Source organism: Hydra vulgaris, chromosome 01 (genome assembly GCF_038396675.1).
Source record: "Hydra vulgaris chromosome 01, alternate assembly HydraT2T_AEP".
NCBI classification, from domain to species: domain Eukaryota; kingdom Metazoa; phylum Cnidaria; class Hydrozoa; order Anthoathecata; family Hydridae; genus Hydra; species Hydra vulgaris.
This window is the reverse complement of record NC_088920.1, coordinates 30,000,001-30,017,500: the sequence shown is the minus strand read 5'-3', so window position 1 is coordinate 30,017,500 and position 17,500 is coordinate 30,000,001. Positions and strand designations below refer to the sequence as shown.

At 28.7% G+C, this 17,500-nt stretch overlaps 1 protein-coding gene across 1 annotated transcript in view; it reads left to right on the top strand.

The window, feature by feature from the left end:
* The window catches only part of LOC100204975 (dynein assembly factor with WD repeat domains 1), a 43,881-nt gene that overhangs the window by 21,290 nt on the left and 5,091 nt on the right, over nt 1-17,500 (top strand). The window contains exons 7-13 of the mRNA XM_065787884.1: nt 5,233-5,272; nt 5,529-5,588; nt 6,854-6,961; nt 9,973-10,079; nt 10,232-10,319; nt 10,629-10,684; nt 12,207-12,357. Of these exons, the coding sequence (XP_065643956.1) occupies nt 5,233-5,272; nt 5,529-5,588; nt 6,854-6,961; nt 9,973-10,079; nt 10,232-10,319; nt 10,629-10,684; nt 12,207-12,357 (610 nt within the window). The remainder of the gene's footprint in view (nt 1-5,232; nt 5,273-5,528; nt 5,589-6,853; nt 6,962-9,972; nt 10,080-10,231; nt 10,320-10,628; nt 10,685-12,206; nt 12,358-17,500) is intronic.

Below are 17,500 nucleotides of genomic sequence, written 5' to 3'. Positions count from 1 at the left end.
ACATTTCCACGACATCAACTATTCATAAACTGCATCTGCTGCAGTCTGACCAGAGCCAGAGGTCAATTTTGGCACTCCAAGGAGCTTGATATTGCCATCAACAAAGGACAAGATCAAAATAGGCCAGTGATCCACCTGATTAGTGTAATCACCAGTTAAATCAGACATCAAATTCTCATCCCAGTGTACTACTGACTTGCAAGGAATGAAGACATTCTAAATTTGTTGGGCAGACTCACAACGTAAATGTTGACGCTTCTGATGAACTGGGCTCTTTGACAGAACTGCAGATGATGTTGAACATCCTACTTCATTCACCATGGAAGCTAGAATCATGGTTGATGTTTAAATGCTGAGGTTCGTCCTATCAAGAACTGCAGCCACCTTTGGTGAAAGAACATCTTGACGTTTTATTTTTTTAGCAGTACCACTCCTGCTTGGTGTTGTAACTACAAAGTTGTTGTTGTCATCTTCCAACAAGCTGTTTTCACTGTCTAACAATGCTGCACAATCCATCTCCTGACTTTATTTGACTGCTTCTGCCGCTGATGCAACTTACTTGGCAAGCTGTTCCTGACATTTTGCAGAGCACTTCTCTCAACCCAAGAGCTTTCTGTCAACTGGTCTAATACAACCAGTTCTAGATTCTTGTTGCAATTTCAAAAGTAGTCTATCTTCCTCATTACTGATTAGCTGAGCTGCATTTGCATGGCTGATATTAAACAGGTTATCAAGTTTTTCAGTGTACTGTTTTTGATTCTATTTATCCTTCTCATTACTCCTGGTCCGAGAGCTGTTGTTAACTATACAAATCTTTGATTTTCTGAATGTGTTGCTTCTGGCAAATGGGTAGCTGCAACTTGGTCCAGAATGGCATTAATTGGTCATGCACTTGGCGTGCAGTTTCTGCAACTGGCAACTTCTTTCCACAGTGAAAAAAAAATTCTGCATAACATCTTGTCCAGCTGGAAGACGTGCCCCTGTGATTGTCTCAGAAGGATGCCCTATCAACCAACTACTGTCCTTTCTCCGTGTCACTCTACTCTTTGGCATTTTTACTGATTTTTCTGTAATAAAATAAAATAATTCAGGTTATATTAAAAAATTTTTTACATACTATAATTAAGATTAGTATATTATTGATGTAGCCGAGAATGAGCCATAGTATTTATTTGTTTGATAATTTATTTTTAAAACAATTTATGCTAAAAATCTCAACGAAAACTTAACTAAACTCAAATAATACAATTTTTAAGAATATTTCAACAGAATACTCTAGAACTTTATTTCTCTGAGTCAGCGTATTTTACCTTTCACAGAAATCAATGCGTTGGACTCTATTTACACTAACAGTAAAAATTTAAAGGACCTTGCTGGACCATTAAATATTATTTAAATTTTATAAAATTTTGCAGTTGATATCATGGGACCATAAAGAAACTTTTAGGAGAGTGAGGGTTTTTTACTTACTGTTTTGGGACAACCTAATATATATATATACACTTAATATATACATACACTTAATATATTTGAATAAAATATTATGTACTTTGATAAGCAGTCTGACATCATGCTGAAATAGGGGGCTGCAGAGGGTCTCAGTACACACATTGACTGAAATAGGAAAAACATATGAGGAGTTTAAACTACGAGTTTGTGTTGGGGCAGAAATTTTTTTTTATTATCCTGTTTGGATTTAAGTCATCATTTTTAAAATTTATGTGCAAATTATATTAAGACAGTGATAATATAAATAAGCAATATATATATATATATATATATATATATATATATATATATATATATATATATATATATATATATATATATATATATGTATATATGTATAGCTTTTAATAATTAGAAAAAATATGACCAAAAAAAAATCTAGTTTTATAATCTTTTCAAATAAATAATTTTGAAGAAATTGACTGAAAAATAACTAAAAAAAAAGGTCCTTAAAACTATTTTGGGGTAGTACTGCAGGTTTAGCATTTATCTATCAGATGCTTGCTTTGTAATCAATTAGTTTCCATGAGAGGCCAGTAGTAAATGATTTCCAGAGAAAATGTAAAGTAAAAGACTCAGTAAGACTTGTAAGATTGATATTCTATGTAGAAGTATCAATCACACTGAAATAATTATTAACATAAAACAGTTGTTTCGATTAAAAGTCACCAAATATTTTAAACCCCAAGAAGAAGGATTTCACTTAAGATCACCTGTTTGTTGACTTTTTTGTCAAGACTCTTTTTTGATATATTTTTTAATTTTTTCTTATGGCCTAGGATGATATTGTTACCAGAAAGTATTTGTAGCAGTTATTATTTGTATCAAAACATAAATTTTTCATATCATTGCACATTTCATATTCTTCCAGTATTTGAACTAAAATACCATATTGAGCTTCACCAGTACCATAATAGTAAGCTGTTCAGCTGTCAAGGTTGTTCAGTACCATGATAGATAGCTGTCAAGGTTATCCAGTACCATGATAGATAGCTATCCTGGTGTCAAGGTTGTACATTGCCATTATAAATAGCTGGAATGTCAAGCAGCTTCATTTTCATCAATTTTAACTGAAAATGCAAGTTTATTTTTTTTGGATTTTTTACCATCTGTGATATCTTTTATAATTTTTTCCATTAAAACAAGCTAATTTGGCAATAATGTTAACATTTAAATAATTTTAAGTTTTTTTCTTGAGAAAAGCTTAACCTCTATAGTTGAGAAAAGCTTAACCTCTATAGTTAAGAAAAGCTTAACCTCTATAGTTGAGAAAAGCTCAACCTCTATAGTTGAGAAAAGCTTAACCTCTATAGTTGAGAAAAGCGTAACCTCTATAGTTGAGAAAAGCTTAACCTCTATAGTTGAGAAAAGTGTAACCTCTATAGTTGAGAAAAGCTTAACCTCTATAGTTGAGAAAAGCTCAACCTCTATAGTTGAGAAAAGCTTAACCTCTATAGTTGAGAAAAGCGTAACCTCTATAGTTGAGAAAAGCTCAACCTCTATAGTTGAGAAAAGCTTAACCTCTATAGTTGATTAGCTGTTTATAGCTGTTCAATATTAAATTATTTTTTTTTACCGTTTCTTTTCTTCATTTTCTGACTTATGTCTTTGTTTCCTAAGGTATAAAATGAAACCTTATCAAGGCTAGTTTTCCTTTTGATTTTTTTTAATATTCTCTTTACCAATCCCAAAAAACTCACTTCCTTTTCTTTTTAAATTCTTCCAAAGACTGCTTCAACGTCTATATTCATAAGTGTCTAAACTCAACTTTTCTTTTTTTACAAGACCAGAGCATTATTTAGTTTTAGTCAACAGTAAAAACTTTTTGATGGATTTAAGTTGTCTATATCTTTTAAATTGAAAGTTGAAAATTTTGTTTTTGTTTTTTCACCTCCTCAAGGCCAAGAAGGCCACTACCGATGAGGAGGTTACTTAACCCTCTCTCAACTCTATAACTCTGAAACACAAACCTTGACAAATAAGGCCACTGCGCAGAGAAACAAGTTGATTAATTCTTATTAATTCTTCACCAGATATTAAGAATAGCACCAGAAATTAATTCTTCACCAGATAAAGATAATCTGTTCCCAAAGTTATAAGAGTTTTCTATCAGTTGCTTGGCCATTTAAAAAATTTTTTTTTGTGAAATGTATTAATTGTTGTGATGTCAGTTATAATTATTTTGATACTCCACCATGCGTCAAAAACAGTCAATGTTTTTCTTGTTGAAAAGGACACCTTCAACACTAACATGGTTGCATTTTGTTATTTGATACTTTTGATTCTGAGGGGAAGACTTTTCTGCAGCATTGGAATCCATGTTGCTTTTATATTCTTCAGTATTAGTACCAAATTTTGCACCTGACTAGTTGACTGTTTTGATAGGATATATTGTTGGCATGGAAACCACTTTCTTAGTCAGGTATCCTACTTGTCTGTAATGTTTTTTTTCTTCAAAACAAAAGCCTGTATTACTCACTTTATTTTTATTATTGTAATATCAAAGATGAGGTTGGTTTTTTTTTAACTTTTTTATTTTTTTATTTTTGTTATTATTATTTATTATTGTTAAATATATTTGACAGAAGTAATCCGTGAAATGGTAAAGTCACCAATCCCTGCTGTAATAGATCCAGGGCATGATATTAACTAAACATAACAAAATTTTCAAAAACTTACAATTGCAAAAGGTAAAATCAAAATTATGAAAACTATAACAAAAAGACAAACATTTATTGTAACATCAAACAGCCTTTGTGTCTTTGTCATTTTTTTTTTTTTTTTATAAGTTGTTCATGTTCACAGATTTTGGTTTTTGTTGATATCAATGAGATTACTAGGTAGAGAATCAACAATCACACATTTACATAAAAATGTTTTGCGAGCTACATATTTAACAACTCCTAGTTCCCAAAAAAAAAAAACACTGAAAATTACTAGCTGATCCAGTTTGTGCAAGTGCAGGAACAATTAATGGTGATTCAATCTATTTCACTTTACTTATACCAATAAAAATCCTGTAGAATTGGATAATATTGTTTCAGCACCAACAGTTTGCGTCGTTGGCTTTTATGGTTAGAAGAAATCAGGCAAATTTGTGGCAAATTTTATTTGGTTGCTTTCTATATTTTTATGTGTTTGTTAACATTAGCTACTTGCTGCTTAAATAAATCTAGCAAAGTTTAGGCAACTCCTCAGAAATATTCTTTACTCAATCAGTTTGCCTTCTGACATCATCTTGCAGCCCTAAATACTTACTAACAATTTCTTTGTACAAAGACATTCTGCACATCACCTAAATGTTTTGCATATCTATTTAATGTTTTGCTTTTTATCTAATGTTCTTTTTTATTACTATGTGTCCATTTTTTAGTAGCTAATTCTATTTTCGATTTAATATCAGGAGACATATTTATTTAAATCTGAAAATGTAATACAATATATTTAATGAGATTTAAGTTAAATAGTATTTATGTAGTAATAGGCACCAAATAAAAGGTTTATACATGACCAAAGGGAAATAGCTCTAAAAACCTAACATACATTGTAAAGTTCATTAAACTCAATATCAGAGAAATTAAAATTTTAAAGAAAGTTTAAAAGTCATGACCCTAATATACATATACCTATCAAATGTAACACAAATTTCAATTAAAGTTTATATGTATTTATGCATATTGTATGCCAGTGTGTAACATTTAAATTTTTATACTCCATTTGCAGGGATAAAATTGCAACAGGATCATTTGACAAAACGTGCAAGGTATCATTTTATTTTTATATAAAAACATGTAAGGTATCATATTGTTTTATATAAAACAGGTATCCTTTATGTTCATGTAAGGTATCAGCTTATTTTTATATAAAACATGTATCATTTATGTTAACATGAGCATCTATTTTACTTAAATGTTTAAAATTGAATTTTCATATAAATTTGTTATTGACATAATATATAAAATTTAAAGAGAATGATATAATAACATTACAACATATTTTGATTCAATTACTTGTTATAGCTTTGGAGTGCTGAGACTGGGAAATGCTTTCACACTTTTAATGGACATTCTGCTGAAATCGTAAGTTAGCAAATAAAATTTTTTAAAAAGACATGAAAATGACATCAGATGGAACATTGTTGTTTTATTATCCGCTCTATTATTATTATTTTTATACTGGTTTTTTAATAATTGTTCTCCATTATTTCTATTGTTTTAACATTAAAATATTCTCAATATCTATACTGTAAATACCAATGTAATTCTAATATAATCAATACTTTGTCTGATATACCAATAAAATAAATATACCATATTGTATATAAATATATCAATTCTTTTACTACCTGTATCTATTAATATCTATGCTACCAATACCAAGACAGGCATATATATTTTTATTTTTACACTCAAAAAGTTAAACATTGGCTCTTGTGTAAGCATAAGCTGGTGCTAAAGCTTTATTAAAGCAAAAACTTAGTGGTTAAAGGTAGCCTTTATGTAAAGTTGTATTTTTTAAAAATCAAAAGTTCAGCTTTCTTCAACTCTTTATCTAAGTTTATTATAATGATATTATATTGAAAGTAAACATCCTTCTATAGCATGTTCTAGAATACTTTCATAAACATCCTTCCAATCTCATATTCTAAAATACTTTCATAAACATCCTTCCAATGTCATGTTCTAGAATACTTTAAGTATTCGAGTTTACTTGAACAAAAATGAAATTAGAGAAATTAAACCAAGGCTAATGTTGCTGCTTATCTACCATATTTCCCTGACATCCACTCCATAGAAAACTGATGCTCAATTGTGAAACAGTTTCAAATTCTATGAATGCAACAACAAAAAAAAAGATGGTTATCAAAAGTTATTATAAAAGCAAATTTTTAATATTTTTATTTGAACAGCATGTCAAAAGCTAATTAATTTTTCTCATTGAAATTATTTTTAATGAGAAAAATACAAGTATTTAGGTATCATTATAGATAGTAATCATGGAGGAATAAGAATTTACTACTGCAAATTGTAAAAAGGAGACTTTTACAGCTTTAAAATTTTTTTTTTAAATCATTATCACAATTATCATCATGATTGCTATAACAACATTGTTTTTGTGTTTATCACTAAAAATCAAGTTAACTTTTTAAATGTTCTTTTTTTTTTTAGGTTTAAAAGTAAAACCAACTCATTTCTATTCTCCTTTCTCAGATTAATTTTTTTAATAAAATATAAAATGATGACTTTGATTTTGATTACAAATTTAATTTTAACATTTTGATATTTTAATGTAATTTTAAATTTTGATATTTTAATGTAATTTTAAAATTATAATTATTTTTAAGGTTTGTGTAACATTTAATTTCCAAAGCACACTTCTTGCCACAGGAAGCATGGACAACACTGCAATGCTGTGGGATGTGCAGAAAGGTGTTGAAGTTTTTACACTAACTGTAAGTTAGCAATTTTATTTACTTTTAACTTGTTTCTCAGTGTAGCAACCTTTTTTGGTTTGACAGAAAAGGTTGCTACTGTAAAAAAAAAGTAACATCAACTTCATTTCTAAATTTATTACAAAAACCTTTTTTATTTTAGTCAAAGCTCGCCTTCTCCCTTTTGTTGTAGGCCAAAAAGTCAGCATAATATACGCCACAATCTACAGACTTGATAATTTATTCAAGCGCGTTTTATTCCTAAGTGTTTTAGTACATGACGTCATTGACTTTTTTGTTTGTTTACATACTTTTACACATTAGGGTAATAAAAGGATATGAAATAGGTTCTTTCTCTAATTTTCAGCCAGAGCAAATTGTTAAATTCCTGGTCATTTATTTGATTTTCTATTTTGATTTTAATACTAGTTTTGCTTCACAATTTTGAACAGACTGCAGTTTTTATAATAGTTGCAATAATATGAAATAAATAGTGAACATACTATTGTGCACAAATCTTTGTGTGGTAAGAATTGTTTTATTTTGGATATTTTGCTCATTATATTGTAGCAGTTTTTAACAATCTTATTTATGTTTTTAAAGATAATTTATTGTCGAGTATCACACCTAAACTTTTTCCTGAGTCTAATGCAAAGAATGCATCCTTGTTGACAAAAGTACCTTTAATAATGATATCTTTTTGATTGTTAGGTGGCGCCATAATTAATATTTTTGTTTTTGATTGGTTAATACATAAGAATGATACACTCATCAATTTAGATATGTATCCAAGACATTTTGGTATATCCAGGACTAGTGTTTTATATTGAAATGAAGGAAGGAATGCTATTAGAGTTTGATGGACAATTGAGTATCCAAATACTTTTTTATTGATTATGTTCTTGAACTGAGTCAATATTAGTTTGTAGCATTTAAAAAGTGAAAAATTTTAAATTATTTCTATGAAAGCTAAATCTAAAAGTGTTGGTACAAAGAAACTATTTTAAGGTTTACTATGATGTTACTAATTAAGGTTTACTCGATGTAACTAATTTGTGCTTCACTCTGTTATGTAAACTACCCATAATTAGCAATTAGTTTAATAAAACAACGCATTTATGTACAATATTTTTCCTTACCAATGGGATTTGTGCAAAATATAAGTTTTTTTTAATAAATCCTTAACATTGTACTTATAAAAACAAAACAACGCTAAAACTTTCTTCCACCACTAGATTTTTGTTTAATTGATTTTAATGAGGACACAATTGATAGCATATAGATGTATTTGCAACTCCTTTGAATAGGAAAATTAGAAAAAATTTACACGTAAGTATGAAGTTAATAATATAAAAAATGTTACTTGTTACTTAGTTACTTTCATTTAAGTTTGCTCATGGCTATAACCTTACAGCACAATTAGCAGGCAACCAAAAAAGTTTGTGCGGTTTTGCAGATCCATTAATAAATACACATAAAAACAGTTTTAATAAATTTTGTTCTGAAAAATAGTCTCCTTCGGCAAGAATAACTTTCTCCTATCGTGAAACAAGCTGGTATATTCCATTTTTATAAAAGTCTTGAGTTTGGTAGCTAAAAAATTGAATTAACTCATTTTCGAGATCTTCTCTATTTTGAAACTGTCGATTCCTCATATGATTATCCAGGGCCAAAAACAGGTGATAGTCGCTTGGTGCAAGGTCTGGTGAATACGGAGGGTGAGGTAGAATCTTCCATTGTAAACGTGCTAGAGTTTCCCGCATGATTTTTGCGGTGTGCGATCTGGCGTTGTCCTGGTGGAATACAACACCTTTTCTGTTTTCCAAAGCTGTTTGTTTTTGGTGAAGAGCAACTGAAACTCTGTCCAATCGGGCTGAGTATATCTCAGCAGTAATGGTTTGTCCACTTGGTAGCAACTCATAGTGAACGATACCTGCTGTAGTCCACCATACACACAGTAAAACCTTTTGTTGGTGAATGCTTGGTTTAGGAGTCATCGGTACTGGATCGTTACTGGCTAGCCAATGATATGTTCGTTTTTTGTTGCAGTACATAATTCATTTTTCGTTGCACGTTAACATCCGGTCAAAAATGGCACTAAACTGTGGCGGGAAAGCAATGAAGAACAAATGGTTAAGCACTGTAGCTTGTTTGTTCCACATAACTCATAAAGTACCCATTTGCTCAACATTTTCCAAGTTGGTGCAAATGTAAACAAAAAGTTTCATCACTCACATTAAATCTTAAGGCAAGGTCCTGACTTGTTTGACTAGAGTCCTGCTCGATTGCCAGCTTGATATCCTCGTTGTTTACAATAGATGGTCTTCCAGATCTTGGTTCATCTTCAAGGTTTTCATTTCCAGAAGAAAATTTTTTAAACCACTTTTGACCCGTCCGTTCTGCTATGGTACCTTCCCCAAAAGCAGCGCATATCTTACGACAAGCTTCTGCAGCTTTAGTTCCAAGTTTGAACTCATAAAGTAAACAGGCACAAATTATCACATCTGACACAGCCATACTCCACTTAAGACTTTTAAATTTAAAACGCACTAATAAAACTTATGAAACTGATTGATTCTCCTTAAAACAAGCTTTAATTTATATGCAAAATCATCCCCCCACTACAACCAGTTTTCTTAATACATTTCTTAGAAATAGACAATTAGGATAAACCGCACGAACTTTTTTGGTTGCCTGATATTTTTACACTTTTATTTATTAAAAAAAGAGGTTTTTTTTTAATTTATAAGATACTGATTGCATCCTGCCCAATGATAAGCACTACAAAAGGTAAGGGGATGTTTTTTCAAATTTTAAAATGGTAAGGGGATGGCAACCTGTTCCATCCAGCCTTGCTTCAAGCTCTGGCTGTGCTGCAAAATATTTGAAAAGTTTGTGCTGATCAGCTTTAAAAATAAAAAATACTTATGAATGTGTTGATCGGTGTTTTTTAGGATGCTGTTGTTGGACTTTTTTTTTTGTTTAAACAATAAACAAGTAAACAAAACTTATTTACATTTATTATTCTTCAGGGGCATTCAGCTGAAGTTATATCAATCTCATTCAACACAACCGGTGATCAAGTTTTAACAGGATCATTTGATCACACATGTATTGTATGGGATGCAAAATCTGGGAGGTAAAATAAAATATGGTTTACTGTAGTTTATAATTATCATAATTTCAAATTTCAATTAAAAAAAAAATTTTTTAGAAATTTTTTTAATTACTAATTTGTTTTAATTTAATAATAACTAATATTATTGTTTTTAATTTATTTACTTATTTCAGGAAGTTGAATGTCTTATTAGGCCATCGAGCAGAAATATCTAATGCTTTATTTAATTTTAACTGCTCATTAATTGTATCTGCATCAATGGTAATTTTTGTTTTGAGAGTTAATTATTTAGAATTATTTTTTAAATAAATATTGTAAACAAAAAAAAATTTTACATTGTTGTTATTTTTTTTTGTTAATACTATTATTGTTGCTGTTGATGATTTTCTCTAAATGTTGTATTTTATTATTATTATTTTTATTATTGTTATTGTTATTATTATTGTTATTACTATTATTACTATTATTATAAATAATATTTTTTTCTAATAAGCGTTGTAGATTTTTTATAAAAACATTGTTATTAGATTGCTTATTATCTAAATTTTTTTATTTTATGTTTATTTTAAGGATAAAACTTGTAAACTTTGGGATGTTGAAACTGGCAAATGCGTTGGAACATTGAGGCATTTAATTTATAATAACAAGGGGCAAATTAGGATATAAGGAGATATTTCTGGTCTTTGAATTTTCTGTTTTATAAAAATTGTGATATTTTTTATTTATCTATTTATTTATATTACTTTAAAATGCTTTCAAAATACTTTATTATTTTGACTATTTATAATTATTTGTTGCATATATGTTTGTCTGTTTGCAAACAAAACGTGTTTATTAAAATTAAAAAATAATTATAAAAGATTTTATAAAAGGTTTTTTAAAACATTTTACTTTTTTAGTACTGAAATAATTTTTTTCAATTTTACTTTTATTACTTAAATATTTAACAGTTTTTCTCAAAAATATAGAGAAGTAAAGAGGGGTGGGTGGGACAGACAAAACATGTAGTGAAGGCAACTTATATAGGAGATAAAAAACCCTGGTATAATTTCATTGTATGCTAATTATCATAGAGGTAGCATCACAAAAATACTCATTCATAGTCTACAAAACAGGCAAATGGGAAGTATGGAATCAACAAAACAGGCAAATGGAAAGTATGGAATCAGGTAAAATAAAATAGGAAAAGTAGGGTAGAAAAATTGCTTTTCATATTTAAATAGAAATTAAATATTAATACATTTTCGTTATTCAAAATTCTTCAAATTTAAAACAGAATGAATACATTTTTATGAATTTCACATGAATACAAAAAGTTGAAAATGATTACAATGAATTTATTTTTATATCTGGATAATTAAGCATCATAGAATATTAACTATTAAAAGAAATGAATTAAATTGCATAATGACATTGGTGCTTCCTGGATAATAGATTTGTGTGTTATTAAAAGGACCTTGAAATAGATTCTTTCTCTAATTTTCAGCCAATGCAAATTGTCATTTACTCGGTTTTTTATTTTGGATAATTTACGCATTATATTGTAACAGTTTCTAACCATCTTATTTATTTGTGTTTTTAAAGATAATTCATTGTTGGTTATTATTTATTATTGGGCAATATTAACTTATTTTATATTATCTTATATTATTAACTTATTTTATATTATCTTATATTATTAGAATATTTACTATTAAGAGAATAGACAGAGAGTAAAATTTTAAAAAAATATATGAAAGAGTTATAAATAAATTATTTTAAAAAGGAGTAACAATTCTACCTAAAAGTAAGCAAATACAAACATGAAAGCATAACGTTTTAAAATTAAATGCTGCGTATAACATAAGCTTTATTAGAATTTTTTTTTTAAGGCAAAAAAAATTTTTTTAAGGCAAAATTATTTAAAATATAGTGAAGTTGAGTATTTGAAAACCAAGAATATCTATAAAGTTCAAAGACCAGAAATATCTCCATAAAATTTGGAATATCTCCAAAATTGCAATTCACAATTTGATTCCTTAATTTTCCCCTCTAAATATGTGTGTATTTCTTATGAATTAATTCTATAAAGTTTGTTTTATGCAAATATGCATAAATTTTGAATATTTTATATTCAAAGTTTTGAATATAACTTTTTGAAATAACTAGAGGTCATGATGATGAAGTACTTGATGTTGCATTTGACTACACAGGTGAGCGCATCGCAACTTGCTCTGCTGATGGTACTGGGCGTGTTTATAATAGTGCTACTCAACAGTGTGTCTGCAAGTTGCAAGGACATGAAGGAGAAATTTCAAAGGTTTTTTATTTTTCACTCTTTAAGCAATAAATGTGATTGTGTAACAAACTCAGTTGTAACAACATATTAAAAAAATTTCAACAAAAGAAAAAAAAAAAATTTTTTAAACCTTAGCAATATGAAGAAGAAAATTAAATTTAAAAGGAAAAAATTTCAGGATGTTGCTTAATTATTCATTTGTTAATTTTGTTAATTATTTTTCATTTGTTAATTCAGAAGATAAAATAGTTTTACCATTTAGATGAGTAAAAGTAAAGATATTTAAAAATTATAAAATATCAAAACATTTATAAAATAATTTATTAAAAGCTTTAATAAGATATTTAAAAGGATCCCCAAGTGTCGACACAAGTTGTGTTATATTAAAGAAAATGTTTTGAAAAAACGTTTCGGCTAAATATTTTTTTGACTAAAACTAAATAATGAGCAGATCAATAAAAAAAAATGCATGTTAATAAAAATAAAATTGTCATTTTAGTCAAACCCTTCTCTATTTTTTTTGGTGCTCAGTCTTTATACTATACGCTGCAATCTGCAGGCTTGATAATTTATGTCATTAAAGCCAAATTTATTATTTTGTTTTTAATTGTATCACAAAAAATTTTTGGGATTTAGTAAATTATACAAATAAACATGATTCATACTACATCTTTAAAAAAAAATTCCACATTGAAGTCATATACTGAAACTGTTATGAGTTAAATTATAAGTTAATAAGTCTGCAGATTGTGGCGTATAATATAAAGACTTTGAGAACCAAGAAAAGTTTGAGAAGGCGAGCTAAAACCGAAGAGACAATCTATTGATATGCATTTATTAGTTAGTTATAATCAAAAAAATTCTAAATGTTTTTTTAAACATTTGCTTTAACATGAACACAACTTGCCTCTGCGCTTGGGATCTCTTTAAGTTAAAACAAGTACTAAAAATCAAACTTTTTTCAGAAATTAGGTTCTCAGCATGAAAGGTTTAAATTTAAAAGCAAAGGAAGCTATTTTGTTAGAAATTTTTTGTTAATTCTAAAAATAGTTTTAGATTTTAAAAATTTTACCATACTAAAAAATTATAATGGAAACAACATTTTAGTTTTCACCTTTAACTGCACACTATAAATCCTTCCTTTAATCAATTTAAATCTCTGTTTACTATTTTTTCACAATAATTTAATTTTTTATTTTATTTTAAAATTGATTTATTATTATATTTTTTCACACTAATTGAATTTTTTTTTTTTTTTTTTTTTTTTTTTTACTTTTCACACCTTTGTGTTAATTAATTTCGTGCTCTTGCACTTTTACTGCTAAAGTTAAAGTGCAAAAGTACACAAGGTAACTACAAAAGTTTCTTCAATTTCAAAAAATCTCTATAAACATCTGTAATTAAATTAAATTTAATGAACTTAAAATGTTAATAAATTAAACAAACAAGAAGCTGTCCATTGAGGAAAGCTTAAAAGTTTCAGCTCAATTTTACTGCATACCGAAATCAATGTTATCCTAGCAAAATCAAATAAGGTTTCATTAGTTGGTGGTGGCAATACAACAGAATTTCCTTTTATTGAGTTAATTTCGATTTACCTTCTTTATATGCTTGGCGATTGGCTTCAGTAAACAATTAGATCAAGTTTAAACTAGACTATATAGTTAAAAATGATGAAGCCCATTTGTTTAAAATGGAAAGCCTGGTCGCAAACAGTAACAAAGTTTTATGAGTCGATGACACTCAGAGCTGAACAAAAGCACAGCTACAAACAATTTTGAAAACAGCGTCATGCATATTAGAAGTTATTGCTCGTTATTTTGTTATTTTGAAAAAACATTTTGATTTGGTGAAAATTTTTTTGGTAAAGCTATGTATTTGTAGAATTGTGATGAAACTGGTTTCAATGTGACAAAAGCAAAAGTTATTACCAGAAGAGGTGTAAAGCGCCCGCAGCGCCGACCTTAGCTTTTTTGACAGGTTGGGCAAAACTTGTGAACGCGCCCCTAGGTATATATGGGTGGGTTGTTACCATTAACAACGAGACCAATGCTCTAAAATGATGAACAAGAGTGCTAAAGGGAATATATAGTTTAATGCAAAGAGATCAGTATTGTGCATCAAGTTTCTTATTTAATTAATTTTTTATTAAAATTATAAACTTAGACTTTTCGAGATATGGGTTTATAGAAATGAGTGACTAAATAAATAGACAACGCAACGCTGCTTTTAAAATAACAAATGTTTTTATTAAACATATAATAAATCCTCTAACTATATAAACAAGAGTTATTAAATTTTAAAATGTAACTTTTCTAGCTTTTTTGTCCGCGAAATCTCTTATCAAACTAGAAAAATCTAAATTTTCAGTTATTTCTTGCTCGATTGATAACATAGATAGAGAATTAAGTCGATCTTGCAACATGGTATTTCTTAAATATGTTTTGATTAACTTCAGTTTAGAAAAACTACGTTCTCCACTAGCAACAGTAACAGGTATTGTAAGAAGAATGCGCAGAACAATCCATGTATTTGAATATAACTCTTGTAGACAATGTTTTTTAATAAAGTTCAGTACAAAAAGTGGTGTCATCTTTTTTGTATTTATTTCATTTTCAACATTTATTTATCTTTAATAAAAAACTGCACACTTATTAGTTTGTCGCATAGCAAAGCACCATCAATTTCTGATTTTGTATTTACAGTTTATTTTTCTTGTAATTGTTTATACAATTTTAAAAGTTCATTCTTGATGGGCAAATTATCCAAATTAAATAAAAACTCCATATATTTACATATTCATTAAGTTGTTCAAATCTTTCATTTATTGACGACATACATGTATCTAATAAAGGGTTAAAAAATGTCACTTCAAGTTTCTTCTCGGGATTTTGAATTGGTTCGTCAGCAGCATTTTCATCATAATGACGTTTCACTCGTCGCACTCTTTTAAGCGGCTTAAATATTGGATCGATGTTTAAATCTTCAGCTAACTCTTTGCCATCAACTGTTGCTTGTTTAAAGCCAAACTGTTCTGTAATTTTCCAAAAATGTGATGCATTTTTTCAACATTTCAGCGCACTGTACTAGATCCATGTCTTTAGCTTGCATTGCTTTACTAACAACGTTTATTTGGACATTGTACCATGCAATTAAAGAAACTAAAAAACTATAGTCTTTTAATTGTTCTGCTAATGTTTGCGCTTCGCGTGCAATATCAGGAGTTTTAGTTTCAGTTTCATATATAGTAATTACAGCATCATGTACGCTGCTTATTTGGTATCGGATGGCTTTGAGGCTCTCAATTTTGGCTTTCAACAAGTGTCGCATAATCGTTTAAGAGTGAAGTTTGTTGTATGACTAAGTAAAACATTCCAGCGTGAAGTTGATGCAGAAAGTAATGTGAATAATCTTTGTATTATGCCAAAAATGTTAATGGAATTTAGTGAAGGTGCGCTGCGTCACAAATAACCAAATTGAGAGAATGACTTCCACATGGAAGGTAAAAAGCCAAAGGATTCAAATCTAATATTCGCTTTTGTAGACCTATTTTTTTACCTTTCATATTTGCACTGTTATCGTAACCTTGCCCTCGACAAAAGCTTATATTCAGTCCAAAATCTTTTAAAGCTCCAATTATGATTTCTGTTAAACCAAGACCTGTCGTGTCGTTAACATTGAAAAAACCCAAGAAAGTGTTCATTTATTTTTATATTCTGATATATTTACAATTCTAATCGTAAGCGAGAGCTTTTCTTTGTGAGATACGTCAGGAGTGCAGTCAGCAATAATAGAATAATATGTACTTTTTAGAGCTTTGGATATAATTATGTTGGGTAATTTTGATGCCATTATATCTATCATTTCATTTTGAATGGTTTTTCTACAGTAATGATCAGAAATATCTCCTTTAAGAGCTAGCGTGACGTGGTTTAACATGATAGGATCAAATTTAGTAAGTAATTGTATCAACCCTAAAAATTTGCCATTATTAACTGCATACAATTTTTAAAGAACCTCTGAAGGCCATATTATTTGTTGCTAAGTATAAAGTAATGTTCATCAATCGTTCAAGAACACTTTGCCACCTTAAATTCTCCTTTTCGATTAGTTTTTGTTCTTGTTTATCAATCGTTTCACCAGCTTTCATTCGTATTTCTGTCTCAATCCAAAGTTGATAAGCATTTCTGTGTGACTTACTATTTTCGTGAATTTTTAATGCTTCTGTTAAATTCTTCCATTTATTGAATCCATTTCCGTTTAACTTTAAATTCATGTTGAAATCAAAAAGTTTGCAGCAAAAACAAAATACCGCATCTTTAGAAACTGAGTACACAAGCCAACGTTGTGAAATAACCTCACCATTTGAAAGTTTTCGGTTGTAATAAGCATTTGAAAAATGTCGTCTTTTATTATCGCGTGGATGTGTCCAAATTCACTTGTATTGCACCTATATTAATTATATAATCAACAAATTAAATGTTGCGATGAATTGGCCACAAACCACAGTCTGAGTAATCGATTGCTGTTTCTTTGGTGCGATCATTTACATCACCATCTTGGCCATCATCATTTTCGTTATCGATATCTTTTTCATCGTAGTGAACATTTCCAACTGATACTATTCCGTCTTCTTCATCGCTGGTTGATGTATCACTAAGTACATGCGCAACATTTTCTCCTTCCTTTATTTTATTACAATCACTATTTTTCCAATGTAAAATAATTTTCAAGTTTTTTATAATTTTTCTTCAAATTATCAACTTTATCTGCTTTACGTTTTCTGTATTGAACACCAGATGGTTTCTTATTATTATGAGTTTTAAAAACATTTTTTTCTTTATTATGAGTACTCTCCATTGATTGCTGCTGACAGTTTCTATTTGTCTAAAATTTTAAAATAAAAAATTACTCGCAAGCTAATAATTCATAAACAATTTCATTATTTATACTTACCTGCTTTTTATTACCGCAAAATTTGAAAACTTGACAAAAACTGAATTTGAATCACAAATACAACTTTAAATTTCTTCTACAAATTAATAAACAACGCGCTCGCAACTTGTACCGAAAATAATGTTTAAAATTTAAACTTTAAATAGATGGAACGCAAAATAATTGGCGCCGAGAAAGATACAAGTAAAAAAATGAATTTAAGTCACAA